The sequence below is a fragment of the Panthera uncia genome, assembly GCF_023721935.1.
Source record: "Panthera uncia isolate 11264 chromosome B3 unlocalized genomic scaffold, Puncia_PCG_1.0 HiC_scaffold_1, whole genome shotgun sequence".
NCBI classification, from domain to species: domain Eukaryota; kingdom Metazoa; phylum Chordata; class Mammalia; order Carnivora; family Felidae; genus Panthera; species Panthera uncia.
In genome coordinates this window covers 44222383-44238947 of record NW_026057582.1, presented here as the reverse complement: position 1 = coordinate 44238947, position 16565 = coordinate 44222383, and the positions used below count along the sequence as shown (strand labels likewise).

Below are 16565 nucleotides of genomic sequence, written 5' to 3'. Positions count from 1 at the left end.
AATTTTCTTAAAAGAGTCTATCCCCGAAAGTCTTTTGCTGAATTTTATTTCAGTAACTAAAAATTGAGATGAAGTCAAGTTGGTCAAAAGAAAGGGGTAAGAAATCTGATTTCCAGGCTTTCAAGAAAATACTTCAAAGAACAGAACCCAGAGCCAGGTATCGTATTTTCCTCTAAAAAGGCGTTGAAAGGAGTCTCATTAAAGATAGTCTCGAGATGAAAAACAAATCATGAGGTTAAATGAGGTCAGAGAAGTTGGCTAGCCAAGAATGGTATGACAGAGTTTACTGCCAGATTAGAAGACCCTCTGTACTCACATCACACAGCTCCAGTGCTGTAGCAAGATTATTTTTAGCTGTGTTTTGCATATTTCAACTAGACTTATTCAATAGATATTATTAATTTTTGGTTCACTTGAATTTACAAACGATCCCCTAGATTATAGTATTCTATTGACATACATACACATACACACATGTATATGTGTACATACTTGACATTTCCTATAATAAAATATAAGCAATATTGAATCTATATTTCCTTCTAAAATTAATAAGCAATATTGAATCTATACTGTACACAGTATGAAGTTTTAGCTTCAGTTTTTCAAGAGCAGAAAGAGGCACAACCTTGTTCCCCTGGGTAGTTTTTAGTAGGATTTTCAATGTAATGAATCTACTCTGAAACATCCTGCCCCCCACCTCACCTATGATAAAGTCACAAATGCAATGTAAACTTAGGACTTCAATTCTGCTGGAAACTGCCAATTTCTAATCTATACTGAGATCTTTTTTTTCAAGGTGTACTTAATTCTGCCATGTTCGAATACACCTGGGGGCAGCTTAAGTCTGAATGGAGCATTGGTCGTTGTCTGCTGCATAGCAGTCCACAAGCGAGAACATTCGAAAGGTCTGCTTCTAGCTAGAGTCATTCTGGGACAGCTAACACAGAAGACTGTTTTCACTGCTCTCCCTCCCTACTCATAGGAAAAGGAAATTTATTTATCTGTTTATTTCAATATCCATTTTCCCTCTTCATCCATTTATCACCACTTCAGATGAGTTCTTTCGGTTAAAAAATGGAGTGATGGGACAACCATCGATAACCTGCCCCTGGCCACCTCATTAATTCCATGGCGGTGTGGCCTATCTTCCTGCGCTCTGCCCATGGCATTTATTATTTCCTCTGCCAGTCCGTGCCAAACAAAGTACTCTAGCTCACGAGGTAACATGAAAATTGGCTTTGTGGCCAAGGCCTCCACCTCTACCTGAAGATCTGTCTTCACCCCAATATGGCACTGTTGGCAGGTCACCTGTCACCGGCTTCTGTCTCCTTCCCACAGGAAGCCAAGCCTGTATTGCCTGGGGCTTTGGTTCTCCTTGGAGAAATGAGGCATTTGCCCAACATGACTCTGCTCTTATTTAGGTGTGGCATCCAGCCTGGGTCTAAATGCATGGCCCTCTCTGCAAATCAGAAGCTTAGTGGGAGGCATTTTGCTTGGTTGAAACAGTAGGTCGGCTCCTAAGGAGATCTTTCTGTTTCGGTGCCCAGCTGCGGGAGTCTTTATGATACAGACAGGGTGGGGCCTTTAGTAGAAAGTTACTGAGAAAAGGCTCTGGCACCTCAGGTATAATTGATTTTTTTATTAGAGGCAGAGGCCAAGTTTATACCACATCCCCTGTGACATCAGTCAAGCTCAGGAATATTTGAAGACATGGGTGTAGGTTTCTGTGATATATCCCTTTAAGTCCCATTAAGTTAGGTACCTACTTTGTTCCATTCTCAATAACCAGTGGATTCCTTGGATACTGACAACCTCCCCAAGGATGCCCATCAATGGGGAGGCAGTGTGGCTTTTAAGAAAAGTTTAGGGGGAAAGAAGCAAATTGGCTCCATCCAACAATGGAATTCAACTGCTTATTCAACATGTGGGGTATTGTTCTCAGTATCCAAAGGTGGGGACTCTCTTAGCAGGGTTACTACCCGTGATTATAGATTTACTTGTCACCTCTAACCAGACTAGGTGCTAAAGCACTTCAAAGCTGCGTTTCTCTCTTTGGCAAGGCCTGTTTTTATGGTTTCAGGCTTACTCCAATCCTGGCTATGAAGAGGAGCCCCCATTTCTGCTTGAGGCACACCTGGCTGGCACATTCGGAGCATCCACCAGATACTCTGAAATGGTTGCCAAGGTACCAGGGAGCAAAGATGTTTAAGCTGGACCATCCCAGCACTTGGTGCAGGCCTAAACAAGTCTGCCCCATTTTATATAAATACTTAGACAGGCATGAAATGGATTTTCTGGATGTCTGGCTTTCCTTCCTGTTGGCTTCTCTCTTCATTTTTGCTGCTGCTTCCTTTTTATTTATTTTTTTCTTTCTGCTTTTTTTTTTTTTCTTTTTCTCTTGCTACTTCTGATCCAACCAGGTAGCAATGCATTTTCCAGGGAGCCTTTTAAAATAGTTTCTTCCCTAGTCTATTTAGTGGAAAGGCAAGCTATTTCAGCCTGTCAGGGTCAAAAAAAATTTTTTTTTAAACAATGTTCCCTTTGCGTTTTTTAAAGTTCAGTGAGAATTCCTTGCCTTTGATAGAATCTACCTAATGTAGAAATTTCCCAGGTTGCAAATGATAAACTCAGCAGCTCTCTTGTTCCCCTCCTATTTTGTTCATAAAGAAGTGTCTGACCCTTCTGATTGCCCCCCTTTCACACAAGCTGCCCTCTGGCCATCTGAAGCCACATGGAAACATTGACAACAGAGGTGTGAGCCTCATTGCTCTCGGGGCCTGGCTGATGCCAGCTGACCATAAGCTACCTTCCCACACCACCACTGTCCGAAGACACTTTCTGGGAACACCCAGCCTTTTGGCTCTGGTCTTTATCTTTCAGTTTGGGGCAAGGTAACCTACTGCCCAGGTCTTTGTGTGGTGTGCTACCACACCAGAAACGCAGTTTAACCAAGAACAGAACTTCTTAGACTGGGATGTCAGGTCTGCTGACTAAAAAACACGGAGATTAACACCAGCAAAGAAGCGCTTGTCTGGACTTGGGGGAGCAAATACCTCACTGTAGGGGATACGGCCTGAGATGGAACTTAATGGCTTCCCTGAAAAATGTTTAAAAATGCATGTGGCTCAATTCCATGCTAGCGCTGCAGCAGTCAAAATAAACTGGGCCTGTGAGGGACCAGTGCTTGGAGAGAATGTTATGAATAGACTTATTTTGTGAAGCTGTCACTTAACACGCCCAGAAAAACCAACCAAGGGTACCGTCGGCTTCCTCGGCATTGATTTTGGTTAAATCCCTCCCTCGAATGACCTCCATTTAATTTGGCTAGTTATGTGAGTTTTGTTGCTTTTTCCTAGTTTTCTGGAAAAGAAATTAAACACAGGGGCTACGCAGATGTTGCCCGCTGTGTGGACGAGTTAAACATGCTGGTAAAAACCACCCCCAGCTCACTGAGCGCACCCCACTGGCTTCTGAATGAAAGCCTTGTTACCTGGAAGTGTTTTCAAGATGAAGTTTGGCATTAACCTGTGAAGCCGAGGGAAAGAATCGGCCCTTTCACACACAGCTACCAGTGTCCCACACGTACCCTGAGGTCCGGGTTAGTACGGCGGCCCTCGCTGAGCCTGCACCCTTCCAGAGCTGATAGTTTCCCCTGGTTCCTGGTCGGAAGGACTAGCCCACCTTCTAGCTCAGCCCAGCAAAGATCCCAAATGGTAACCAGCCTGCCTTGCCCTCTAAGAGTCCACCCTAATGACACGGGTAATGTTGGGTTTTGTGTGTTTTAAAAAAAAAAAAAAAATGTGCAGCGTATGTTCTTTTTACTCTTGGCAGATGGCCACTTTGCCAGGCTGTCAAGCCTCACCTGATTTATAGGCCTACTGCCACAAATCCTGATTTCTAGAGTTAGAATGAAAACCAGACCCTGACCCACAAAGCCTAAGGCCAGATGTGTGGGCACTATAGGTATAGTCTCCCTGGGGAAACCCAGCCCAGCACAAGGTCCAGACAGCAGCCCTTGAAGGGAAAGCCCCTGCCAGGCCTGTATTCAGCCTGCGGTGACCACCGATAGAGTCGTCAGACAGGTTAGCATCATCTCTCAGGGTTAAAAGGTATTGTGGGTTCTCTGTGGCCCAGGCTAAAGGGGGGGGAATAACCTATTTCATTTTATTTTTTTTTCCAGTTCTCTCAGGCCAGGCACACCACAGCCCTTTGAAACGATCTGTGTCCCTTACCCCACCCATGAATGTGCCAAACCAGCCTCTAGGACATGGATGGATGTCTCATGAGGACTTACGAGCTAGAGGACCCCAGTGCCTCCCATCCGATCATGCCCCCCTGTCTCCACAAAGCAGTGTAGCCTCTTCAGGAAGTGGTGGGAGTGAACACTTAGAAGATCAGAACACTGCTCGTAACACATTCCAAGAAGAAGGTAGTGGTATGAAAGGTGAGTGACTGAACGAGAAACCACTGGGAACAGAGTTGGCCCCTTTATTTGGAGTTAGAAGGGTAAAAAGAGAGGTAGATAGTGAGCAAGAGAGGAGCCCAGTCCTCTCCCCAGGCTTATGCATTGGACCCATCCCTTGCAGAGCTTCAGGGTTAACCATTCCTGGGATTCCCCTTCCTGGGAAGCCTGGGAAGCAGGAGCCAGAGCAAGAGAGGTCAACACTCTTTTTTTTTTTTTTTTTTTTTTTTTTAATGCAGGGACTTGTAGGCAGTTAAATGAGTCACAGCTAACTGATAGGATCTACTGTTTGCACATACATTTCTCAGCCTGCCCTGTTTGTAAAGGTGCTCAGCTACTCCAGCCTTCTACCTCCTTGCTGTGGCCAGGGAACCGTCAATAATGTAACAAAACAAACCACAGGATCTTTTTTTTTTTTAGGTCTTTCTTAATGCAGAATCATAGTAGTGCTTCCTTTCTCTCTCCCTATTCCTTTGATATCCAAAGAAACTTTTAAATTCTTTCTCTGCATCTGTTTAAGGGACATGAAAAAAATACCACTGAGAATCTCTGACAGTGTTTTAAGCCTGATAACAGATTTGCATACAGGTGATAAAGGCCTTTTTGTGCAGCATAAATAAATGTTTGTACATTGCCCTGTAAATCTGTCCTTTTCTTAACGATACTCATCAGGAGACAGAGACTTCCCAATTACCCGTGATAGGTTCGAAGAGGATACGTGCATTTTGTATTTTTAGACGCTAAGTTGTTCAAGGTCTGGGAAGTCCTTAGGGAAAGATGCTCATCAGGGACACACTAATATGTTTTCGATGGAGAAACAATAACCAGTCATGCTTCTGGGAGTACAGTGCTGAGGGGGGGTCTGGGAGCACCCCCTTTGCTGGCATCCATGGTGCTGAGGTTTTGTGTCTCTGACCTTCCCTTCAAGAAGGATCAGTGTTGACAAAGGAGGCTGTCTACTGAGTCCCCTCTCTGCCATCACAGTGTGGCACAGAAAGACGCCCATGACCACCCAGGGGCCGGCTATGAGAGAGTACCAGGCTGAAACACGGAGCCTGTCCACTAGGGGAATGAAGTGCATTCCTCAAACGTTCCTCTCCCTCAACTGCAGGCCTGTGTGCTCCCCATGCCACCCCCACCCCGTGATGAATGCCCAGAGTGAGTGGGATGTGTCTTGATGCTTTTCTTCTGCTGATACAAGTGGGTCTTTAAAGGTGTTTAACAGGCAGCACAAACAATGGCTCATTTTGGCATGGAGGGGATGTGTGTCCTCTTTCTCTTTCACAGTTTTCGAGGGAATGTGTCATAATTTTGGAGATGTAGCAAAACTCATTTCTGAGTCCACGTTACGTGGTTGTGTGCTCAAGCGGCTGAGCCCCAGGTGACGGGTAGCAGGTGAGGCTCAGCCAGGCTTTAGGTAAGCCTGCAGGGCATCTGTCACTGGGGCACCGGAGCACCTGAGGGACCAAGGGAGGCAGGGTCAGCCATTGTTCTGGACTAGCTTCTTCCCAGGCGAAGTGGAGTGTCTGGTGGCACGTTTCTGAGAAAACATATGTGCGATTCTAATTGGTAACTGAGGGAAGGAGGCCTTGGCCTTTGTGTTCAAGGGCGAGGAGGGTCCTGTGGGAAGGCCGTTCTCTAGGATACAGACCTCTCCTAGAGAGGAATGCTGGTCCTGTCTGGTTATAAGAGGGTTGCTTTCTTTTCTTTTTTCTTTCTTCCTTTTACTTTTCTTTCTTTCTTTTTCTTTCTTTCTTCCTTTTACTTTCTTTTTCTTTCTTCCTTTTACTTTTCTTTCTTCTTTCTTTCTTTCTTTCTTTCTTTCCTTTCCTTTCCTCTTTCTTTCTCTTTCTTTCTTTCTTCTTTAATGTACACCTTCAACATTCTCCCAAAGTAGTTAAAAGTATGCTCACTGTGTGCTGTCATGGTGAGGTGAGAAAACAATAATGAGAGCATTCTTTTAATGTTTTTATTTATTTATGAGAGAGAGAGATAGAGACAGAGCACGAGTAAGGGAGGGACAGAGAGAAAGGGAGTCACAGAATCTGAGGCAGGCTCCAGGCTCTGAGCTGTCTGTGCAGAGCCTGACGTGGGGCCTGAACTCACAAACCGTGAGATCATGACCTGAGCCGAGGACGGATGCTTAACCAACCGAGCCACCCAGGCACCCTGCGAGCACGTTTTTAAAGAGAAATGAATGAGAGGAAAATTGAACCAATTTCTTATTGCTGTTTTAGAATAAAAGTCAAAATCAAAGTTCAAGGAATATCCCACATATAAGCTTCTTCTATTCTTTTCTTCAGAATTGATAAGAATTGTCTCCTCAGAGATTCTTCAGTCAGAAAGTGATGCAGATAAGCGCTTATATCCAAGAGTTTCTTTATAGGCCCAAGGGATATGGTCAGAAAACAAGCTATTTGGTGACCGGATGAAACAGTGGACTCTTTCCTATGTATATCCACCTTCTGCTGACCTATTGAACTGCTTGCTCCAAAGAATTGGTTTGGGATTCAAAATATAAAGTCCATAGCAAAGCAAAGGGCAAAACATATTTGAATGAGGACATGAGACACAATGAAGGATTCTGTTTGTGGGATAAGTGTATTCACAGTTCAGCTGATAGGTCAAGCAGTAGATATGTCCATACCCCAAAACAGTAAGCATCCAGAGTCAGGGTCCAAAAGCATCCAAAAAGCCACCCCCTGGCTATGCCTGGAGAGGTCTTCTCGAAAAGGCCACTGCTCAACTCTGTCAGCAGAGACTATCCAGAGTGGCCTTCCAGGACGCACCCAGGAAGCAGCCCTCACCATGCCCAGCCTAAGAGGTTCTCATTGGATCCCTACGTCCAAGAGCAGACGCCCGTTTTAAGTTTCCAAATTAATTCATACTTTCTGGGAAATGAAATATGAAATCTAAGGCTGTGCTTCTAAAAAGAGCCAGCTCTTCCTCTCGAATTCACATCTCTTTCTTTCTTGGGACCAGGTCCTCTGGCAGAATTATCAGCCCTTTGAGGCTACTTTCCGGTCCACCTCAGGATGCCATCACTGCATTGCTATTTTCCTACATTTAAAAAAAAAGCCTAGTATATAGAAACAACAAGGTATCTGCGGTCGAATTTGGAGGAGTTCCAGATCTCCAGAAGATGCATGTCAGCCCTCCCCCTACACCTTGGGAAAAGGATAAAAAGTCACCAGAATTGAGCTGAATTTAGTATGAATTCATCTTTCTTGCCAACAGCTCTGCATACCTTGCTGAAACATTGTTCATCTATTCCTTCCTTTTCATCTGGACAACCTGCCAGGTTTGGCTACGAACCGTCCCTTAGGAATGTGCCTCTTGGGTCAAAAGTGTGAAATAAAGCTCACGGCCCAGCATTCTTCTTTTTAAGATTTTCACAAACATCGATCTCTCCCTCTTTTGTCTTGGTGTCAGCACACCCTGTCAGGGATCGTCACGAAGTTCTCTCCCAAGTAGACCAACTTGTGCTCTCAGAGGATTAACATCATCTGTCTGCTTTGCTTTGTTTTTCCTTTTATAGTAAATACCCATCCTGAAGATGTAAGTCAGCTCCAAAGCACAGATTGGATGTCCCTCAGGGTAGGGATCTCGGACTAATCTCAGGGTAAAGCAAGAATGGGATTAGCTACTGAAGTAGAAATTAATGAACAGAAGTGGGAAACAGCAGGAATATGAGAGTTCCCCCCGCCCCCCGCCCCTTAACATGCCCTGTGGAGGCTACTGGTTATACATGTTTGGATCAGATATGCTGATTGTGGTTTCTAAATTCAGTTGTCCTTGTTTGCAGAAATGTCACCGTAACATTTCCCAGGGGAAGAATCCCAGATTCATGATTCCCGAGTCGATACTCAGTTATGTCCTCCTTCCCCTCGGTGCCAACATGAGTGGAATGTGCTCTCTTACCTCTTCTCTCATGCAAAGCCTTCAGGTGGCCGAGAGGAGAAAAAAGATACTCCCATAATTTCCTGGAAGGAGAAGAAAATATAGAAGAGCAGAAGTCCATTGGGGGAGGGAGCATTCCTGCCCCTCATTTTAGCACCATGTCCTCGGAAATGATGTGTAGACGCAACGCACAAAGACTTCTCAAAAGGCCAGCGCTGTTGATGAGTGATGTGGCTGTGTTCTACGGGAGCAAAGAGAAAAAAAGAAAGACTTATTAGGTTTTACTTTAGTCCTTATCAAGTCAGTTGACTTTTAAGCACCTGCTGAGAGAGGCTTGGGGCTAGTTACTGGGGAGACAGAGAAGAAACAGATTGTACCTGCCTCAAGGGAGTCCTGTCACATGAACAACAAACAGGTACCTGACGCAGGTGTATGGCTGTGAAAATGTCTTGTCTTCGGAGACTTGTGCTGGGTCAGACAGGCACCAAGGAGGTCCCTAATGCAAAGTGGAGAGAAGTCAAGGAAAGTTCCTGAGGAGGAGAGTCCTGGAGCTGAGTCTTGAAGCATGATTAAAGTTAGCCAAGTATATAAGGGAAGGGAAGGGCATTCTGTGCAAAGGGAGAAGAATACATGAAAGCATGGTGATGGGACAGGTTGACTGAGTGCATCTATGGCTCAAGTGTCACATGGGAAAGAAGTCTGGGGAGAGGGGAAAACCAGATGCTAGGCTTTGCGAAAGATCTGACGTTGATAGAAGCTGTTGAAGGCATTTAGCAGCAGAGCGACCTGCTTACGTTTGCTCATTAGAAATCAGACCCTAGCAGAAGTGTTGGGGGGACATGGAGGAGGGGATGAGGGGCAGGGGAGTCTGGACTGGGAAGCCAGCTGAGAGGTGGGGGATATTTTAGTGACTGAGGAGGAGAACGAGGTGGGACCAAGGCAAGCAGCAGCAAGAATGGATTCAAAGGAATGTGTCTGTGTGGTCTTCGTGAGGTAGAATTGAGACAGCTCAGAACTGAAAGTGCGCTAGTTAAATGCAGATGGTGCTCTGGAGCAGGAGGAATTGAGGACGATGCCCAGGTTTCTGCCTGGGACAGCTGGATAGCCCATGGTATCATCTAAGGCAAAGAGCATATAGAAGAAACAGATTGAGGGCCATTGTGAAGCATGGGGAGTACGAGAACCTACAGAACTTTCCAGTGGAGGTGGGCCAACACTGTGGTGCACCATGTTCTTCCCTGGCACAGCCTCCCTGAGCTCTGGCTCCTCTCCTCACCTGCACAGGTTGAACATTCTGCCTACCTGTAGGGAAACTCATGTGGGAGACTCCCTTCCAGATTCCTGGCTAGTAAGGCTCATAGATTTGGGCTCCTCCGAGTGAGAGGCTCCATGACTTTCTCATTGCAGTCATCAGTGTGAAAGGGGTAGAGGTTACGGTCTGTTTCTCTTGATATATGCTTCAGCCTCACCATAATGGGTTAACATTAACTGGGTTGACTTACGATGTGTTGCTGTTATATTAGTACAAAATATGGAGGTAACTGAAACTGTTACATTGTTTGTCTATAGACATAAAAAAGGTTAAGAAGGAAACTGTGGCTTCAGGAACCTTGATAGAAACACAGCAGTTAAGAGTGGAGGGGACCAGGGACTGCAAAAATAGGCTTAGGTTGCCTTTTCTAGGGAGTCTTTCTTAGATGAAACGTAAGTAAACTTTTTTTTTCCACAGCAAAGGAAATATATTGCCTAGTCTGAAGTAGCCAGTTGTGGGGTTTTGAGTTGTTTTTGAAATGTAAACCTCTGAACTTCTGCCTGTCTTAGAATGAAATTAGAAAAATTATTGAGAAGTGTGATTCTCTTAAAGACAAAGAACCCCGACAGACACCTTCTTGAGCAAGATTGTGAATACAGCATTTCTGAGGGTCATAAAGGTGTAAGTGACAGAGTGGGAGGGGGCTGAGACACTCTTCTGCATGGCTGTCATGGCAACAAGCCACTGTTTTCTGAATGTTGACTTTCTAGACGCTGTCTTGAATTCATCTAACTTCAAGGCCAGGATTTAGTAAATTTACCTTACTTTCTTTACTCCCAAATACCAGCATATAGCCTGCATGGATACGTCCTAATGGGCTCAGATTGTGTCCCCTCTTCGAAGGTAGGCAGAAGGCTCCTTGTCCTTGAAAAGCAAATTTCCTGGATTCCCCCAAATTCTAAGGGTCATGAGTCTTTTAACCACCCTTCCTTGCCAAGTGTGTGTCTTCTGCTGCAGTGCTTTAAGAACTGTGCGGGCACGCAGAGGGTAGCTTGCGACGTGGAACCCAGCCGCTATTTAATGACGCAAAGCAAGCTGCGTGTGGAAAACCACTTATGAATGTCACGGCTAACGGAAACTGAGAAATTGAGTCCCTGCACTTGTATCCAAACCCTCTAAGTGGGTATTTCACTCAACCTGTTTCTTCAGAGACCCACACATGCTCCCCATCAGCATGGAACCCCTCCTGGAGGCCACCATGGACACTTCCCAGGACTGAGGAGCGTGCTCACAGTTCACAAGAACCACAGACCAAGGCGCCTTCTTCCTTTCGCTCAGAGGCTAGAACAGCACTGAGCTATTCATTCTGCTCTGGCCAGAAAGAGACAGGCATCAGTAATATCGATGATATTCCTAGATTTCTGCTTTGGATTTGAAAGGAATCTTTCCCCTCTCACTTCAACACTGAAGAGTTAGCCTCTTCTTACCCCTCAGTTGGCTCACTCCTCTCCCTCAAAGACCAAGGATGCAGTTGTTTCCCGGGAAGAGAGAGAGTTGTTTGAGAGTAGCCTGGCTCTCTGTGGTGAATGGGAGTTTCTCTTCTGTCTGCAGGTACCAGGACCACCACAAGGTGAGGCTCCTTGTGGAAACCAAGGCTGTTCGCGTTTCTCTCTTCCAGGAACGTTTTACTCCCTGCCCTTTATGATGCTTCCCATATTGAGCCCTTCTGCAGTACCGGTTCCATCTTTCAATCTTGTGGAGCCTCTTTGTTTGTGAGGCAGGTGCTGCATGGCCTGCTGAGTGGTATTTGCAGCCATTCCAGCAGCAAATATTTGAAAAAAGCAGCTCAAGTTCTACTTGGAGCCCAGCCTCTGTGTGAGCTGTTGTGCGCACCACAGAACCTCTCTGTGGCTGGTTTGTCCAAACTCTAAAAGGGGAAATAGAACTCAGCATAATTGGAAATTGATCCCATTGGTAAAGACCATCAGGTACACACAGAGCATGGAAAAGATGAGTGTAGCACTGTGCCCAAAAAAGGCCTTGTGAAGATAAACCACTATGGACTGCAACAAGATCTAGAAGGAGCTTTGTGAAAGATGGACACTGTGCACAGGGGCCACTATCTGCACATAGTGCTTTCTCCTAGAAACCTGCTACCCTTCAGCTTCCTCCTCCCAGTTTTCTTCATGGGCTTCTCTTCTCACACCTTCCCCTAAATGCCTCATGATCCCAGGGCTCCATCTTAGCTCACCCCTGTTCTCATTCCATGCTCTTTCCCTAAGTGACCTCACCCACTTCCATGGCTTCAAGCCACCACCCACCATGTGCTGCTGACAAGTTCTCTGGCTCAGACCTCGCTTCAGAGATCCTTCTAGTTGACTTTTCCACCTGGATGGCTCAAAGGCAGTGACACTCGGCCAACATGAAGTAGAGCTCACCATCTCTCCCTTGCCACCCCAAACCTGCTGCCCCCCTGTACTTTCTGTCTTCCCAAGCTTGAAGAAGAAGAAGAACCACCAGTCTCACTCACATTCCCTATCCCCTGATCTTCAAGCGCTGTCCATTTATATCCCTTCCTTCTCACCACCGCCCTTCCAAGCCATCTCCAAGGGCTTCGGTTCATCTCCCAGCCTCCACTCCCACATCCCCTCATCCAGGCTTTACACTGACAGCCGTCACCTTTCTCACATACTCATCTGATAGTGCCTCTGCTGCCCAGATTTCAGCAGTGCCTCATCACCCAAACATGAGGCCTACTGTCCTTGTTTCAGCATTAGAGATCTCAATCATTGGACCCCTGCCTATTTGTCCCACCTTGTTACTTACTATCATTCACCCAAGTGCTTGCTCAGCCCCAAATGCTCTCTTAGCTCTGTGCTTGCTAATATGCTGTTCCTGCCTCCTCAGATAATGCCCAGTGATTCCAGGACTGCTGCTACTTTGAAGCTATCCCTTACTCCCCAGGGCAAATCAGAATGCACATTCTGCCTGCCTAGAACTCTGTTCTGTGCCTGCCTAGAACTTTGAGTTGACTTAGCACTTCTCCTTCAACTATTATAAATGTTTTGTGTGAGTCAGCTATTCTCTTTGGATTAAAAGTTCCTTGATGGCAGGGACATGCCTGGCCCCCACAGCAAACTTTCAAAATGTTGAGCAAATATCAGGATGCTCACACTTGCCAAGGAAGTCAACCCAGCATAGAGCAAAAGCATCTTAATCTTTCCCACTCTGCATAAGAGAGTGACTTTCTAGTCGTCTGGGATCTCCATTGGCTTGTCGAGCAGAAGCAGCCCAGATGAAGCTAAATGGCTATGTGCCAGCCAGAGGTGGGAGCCCAGGAGGCACGCATGACATCAATCACGTATCTGCTCCCAAAGGAAATACCCCTGCTTGTCTGTGTCTCTCAACCGTAGCCACAGCTTTGCAGAATGAAAAACCACAATATCTGAGGTTATATGAGGTGGTTCTTAGCTTTGCATCCAACCCTGTGGCACCTGGTACACAGGAAAGGACCTGAACTTTTAGCTCGACTTTGCCTCTGGGTAACATCGTCACAGAATCTAGCATCCAAGTCATTGGAGTTCCTGGCTTGGGAGGAGTGAAATGGTCCGGGTGCTCTTGCTTCTCTGGTTTATTTCCCTCCTAAAGGAGTTTTGTTTTAATTCCTGGCAAAAGAAGGTACCTTGTCTCCAACAAGGGGATGAAAGATTAGTAGGCTATGTTCTTAAGAACTGGGATTTCTTCTTCTTTGTTCATCAGTTCATGTTTCAGGAAGGAGAGCTCTTCAAGCACACAACACCGAGCTAGGCACTGAGACACTCGCTATACAAGCAGAGTCAACATGTGCCTGCCTCAAGGGAATATACGGCCAAGAGGAGCTTACATTTCCCAGCAATATTATCTAGAAGTAACTTCTCAGGAAGGCCTAACTCACCGTGTTGTGTAGGAACCTTTTGTAGGAAGACAATTCCCAATGACCCGCATTTTGACTAAACAGGTGAGGCAGGCCCTTCCAGCCCTCTAATAGAAATTCTAGTTGTCAGATATTTTGTGGAAAGGAACTAGTATTGATTGGAGTATTAGTCTTGACAAGCCCAGACTTGCATCCCGCTCTCCCCAACTCTTAAAACCCTACATTGTCCTCTTGGCATATAAAATACCCAGTTTTTAACATGATTTAGTAGCTGAGGACTCTGTTTTATCATTGGTGGATTTTGCATGATTCAACTGTAGGGCACCCAGTGAAAATCTGGCCCATGAGATGCTCTGTAATCTCTGCAACAGATTTTGCCCAAGTGTGCCTTGGGGTTACCCAGACTTCCCTGAATCATGATCAGTGAGTTTTCTGAGCAGCAACTTGGGGCTTTTCAAAGTAGCAAACATGAATCCTGGTGCCAAAGTTGTTAACAAGTTATTGGCCCAAGAGCCAGAGCTGTTGTTATTTGCCTGGTCACTCTGCAGACGTATTAGCATTGTTTCAGCAACAACAAGACATGATGGAGAATAAAGTCTGGTAAAACAGGTCCAGGATGTCGCAGGAAGGACAGCACCGGAGTCCAAGCTGGCAGGGTCTGGACTCTACCGAACTACAGTTTGAGTCGAGGAGGATGTTAGGGGTCCGTACTATGTGCCTGGGGAAGCCTTGTCTCTGTGGTTACTGATGATCCCAGAGGGACCCTCTGCTTGTCACTGTAGAATGAAGGGCCTCCAAGCACAAAATCAAGCCTGGTTTTGTTCCCCCAGGGGGCCTGAAATCAGGGCCTGATTTCAGAGGAGGCCAGGTTTCTTTAATCAATCCCAGTTAACTACTTTAAAAATTGAAAATTGGAAGGTTCCCACTTACTCTGGAGTGTTTGTCAGTGCCTCAGAATAAAGCACGTGGAAATAGACAGTATATCGTAATCAACATGGTTAGTAATGGGTAACACTTTATAGGAAACATGAATAACATTTACCCAGTGCATCAACATTTCTAAGTACTTTGCAGTCATTGTTTACCCAGCCCTAGCACTGACGGGCTGTTTGGCCCTCATCTCACGAGAAGTTGATATGACATAGGAAAAAGCTAGGAATTGGGAGGCCTGGTTCTAGTCCCCAGTTCACCACATACTCCATAAACTAGACTTAATGACTTAATTTTGCCATCTGTAAAATGAGCAAGGAGTGGAGGAAGCTGATTCTAGAGATTTCTCAAAGATCCCATCAGCGCAGAAATGCTAAAGAGCATGCACAAGGGCTTTGCTTTGGTTGTACTTAGCAACAAGGTGATAACTCTCATGAATTCTGATACTATTTCTATTAATTTTCCCAACTCGAGAATCCCAGATTTGGGCTTATTTCAGATCTGCTTTGGAATTTCTATTATCCTATGGTCTAAGCAATCCCTGGGTCCTTCCAGTCTTGGTACATTTGTCGTCAATATTCAAGCAAAAGGTCAGAGACACATCCAGATACATTCCATAACTTGGAGAAGTGGTCAGCGGACACACACACACACACACACACACACACAAGTGATAGTTTGGAGTCTAGGATGCCCTTATTCCCACTGGGGCACAGGAAGGCAGAAGAAGGATTAGGCTAAGAATGACAGCAACCCCACCCGTGGGTCCTACAGTTGCCTGGTTTACCTATCACTGTGGAAGCAGAGGAAGCAGCATGTGGAGAGCTACACTGAACCTAGAAAGAAGTTTTCTTTGAGATGAAGACTCATCATGCGTAGTTTTAACATTCTAAGTCAGTTCTCTCCAAATCAAGGGGTTCCTTGCCATAGTTTTGGTCATGAATCCCTCTGAGAATCTTATGGAAACTATGGATGATTTCTGCCCAGAAAAGTAAACATATTTACAAATTGGGATATAATTTTAGGGAATTCCTATATGCCCTGAAGCCCATGGACCCCAAGTTAGCCACCCCTAGTCTAAAGTAGTATAAGGGAGCCCAACAGCAGGAATATCAGGGCTAGACCAAGATTTCAAAGTCCAGAATTTGCTGCCAAAATTGAATTGAACAAGTAGTAACATAAAGGGGTTTTTTTTCTTTTTTTCCCTCTGACCATCACCCTCCTTTCCTTTCTCTATTCCCATATCTTTTGTCATCTCTTCTCGTTCCCTTTCAATTTCTCTCCCCATCTCTTGCACATCTTGCACCACAGATGTTCCAGCCTGGTTAAAAAGCCTCCGCCTGCACAAGTACGCTGCTCTTTTCTCCCAGATGACCTATGAGGAAATGATGGCCCTTACTGAGTGCCAGCTGGAGGCTCAGGTATGTGCTTCAAGGGACCATCCTCTGAGAAGGTGCCCCAGGTGGAACCTGAAGTTGAAGCCCAAGATATACCTTGTTTGGACCCATACCTGTTCCCACCTAGTAGCTTGCCTTATTCTAGGAACTGTCAGGTGCTGGCCAGCATTGCATGGTGAGTAAGGCTGGGTTCTTGCCTTCGGGGTCCAGTAGGAGATGGAGACCAGCAGGTAACTCTAAGGCAAATGAGGCTTAGTGAGAAAGAGTATGTTGAAAAAGGTATGATCTAGGTGCACGCTCTACATTCAAGGTGCCAGGGAGGAATCAGTAGAGTGGCCTAGAAGTAACCTTTGACCAAAGCCTCAAAGAGTCTGTGTCCCTGCTTTTGCTTTCCTTGCCCCATCTCTCCATCTGGCCAACTAGGGTTTGTTTGGACAATGACAGATTGGTTGTCTGTTGTCCAGTCTGGTTTTCAAATCAGCTAACTTCTAGTAGTTAGTGAGTCGAAGCACCAGATCATGCCTCAGACCTTCCCCAACGTTTTTCTAAAAGCATGTTCAGATTGGACTCAGCTGAGATTGGAGTAAGTTGTGCAAAATCCTTTTTCTTCTAACTACCTTGAATAACATGGGATAGTCACAGAGAATGAGATTACCCCAGGTCTCAGATTTCATTTCCCTATGTGTGCCCATAAAAGGACAATGTTCT

At 45.6% G+C, this 16565-nt stretch overlaps 1 protein-coding gene across 6 annotated transcripts in view; it reads left to right on the top strand.

Moving 5' to 3' along the window:
• The window catches only part of SAMD4A (sterile alpha motif domain containing 4A), a 207585-nt gene that overhangs the window by 153109 nt on the left and 37911 nt on the right, over nucleotides 1–16565 (top strand). For 3 of the 6 annotated variants that reach the window (XM_049612750.1, XM_049612749.1, XM_049612753.1), the window contains exons 3-4: nucleotides 4184–4447; nucleotides 15772–15881. In XM_049612750.1, the coding sequence (XP_049468707.1) occupies nucleotides 4184–4447; nucleotides 15772–15881 (374 nt within the window). Of the gene's footprint in view, nucleotides 1–4183; nucleotides 4448–7810; nucleotides 8781–15771; nucleotides 15882–16565 lie in introns of those variants that run through there. The other 3 variants (XM_049612752.1, XM_049612751.1, XM_049612755.1) reach the window with 2 other exon arrangements.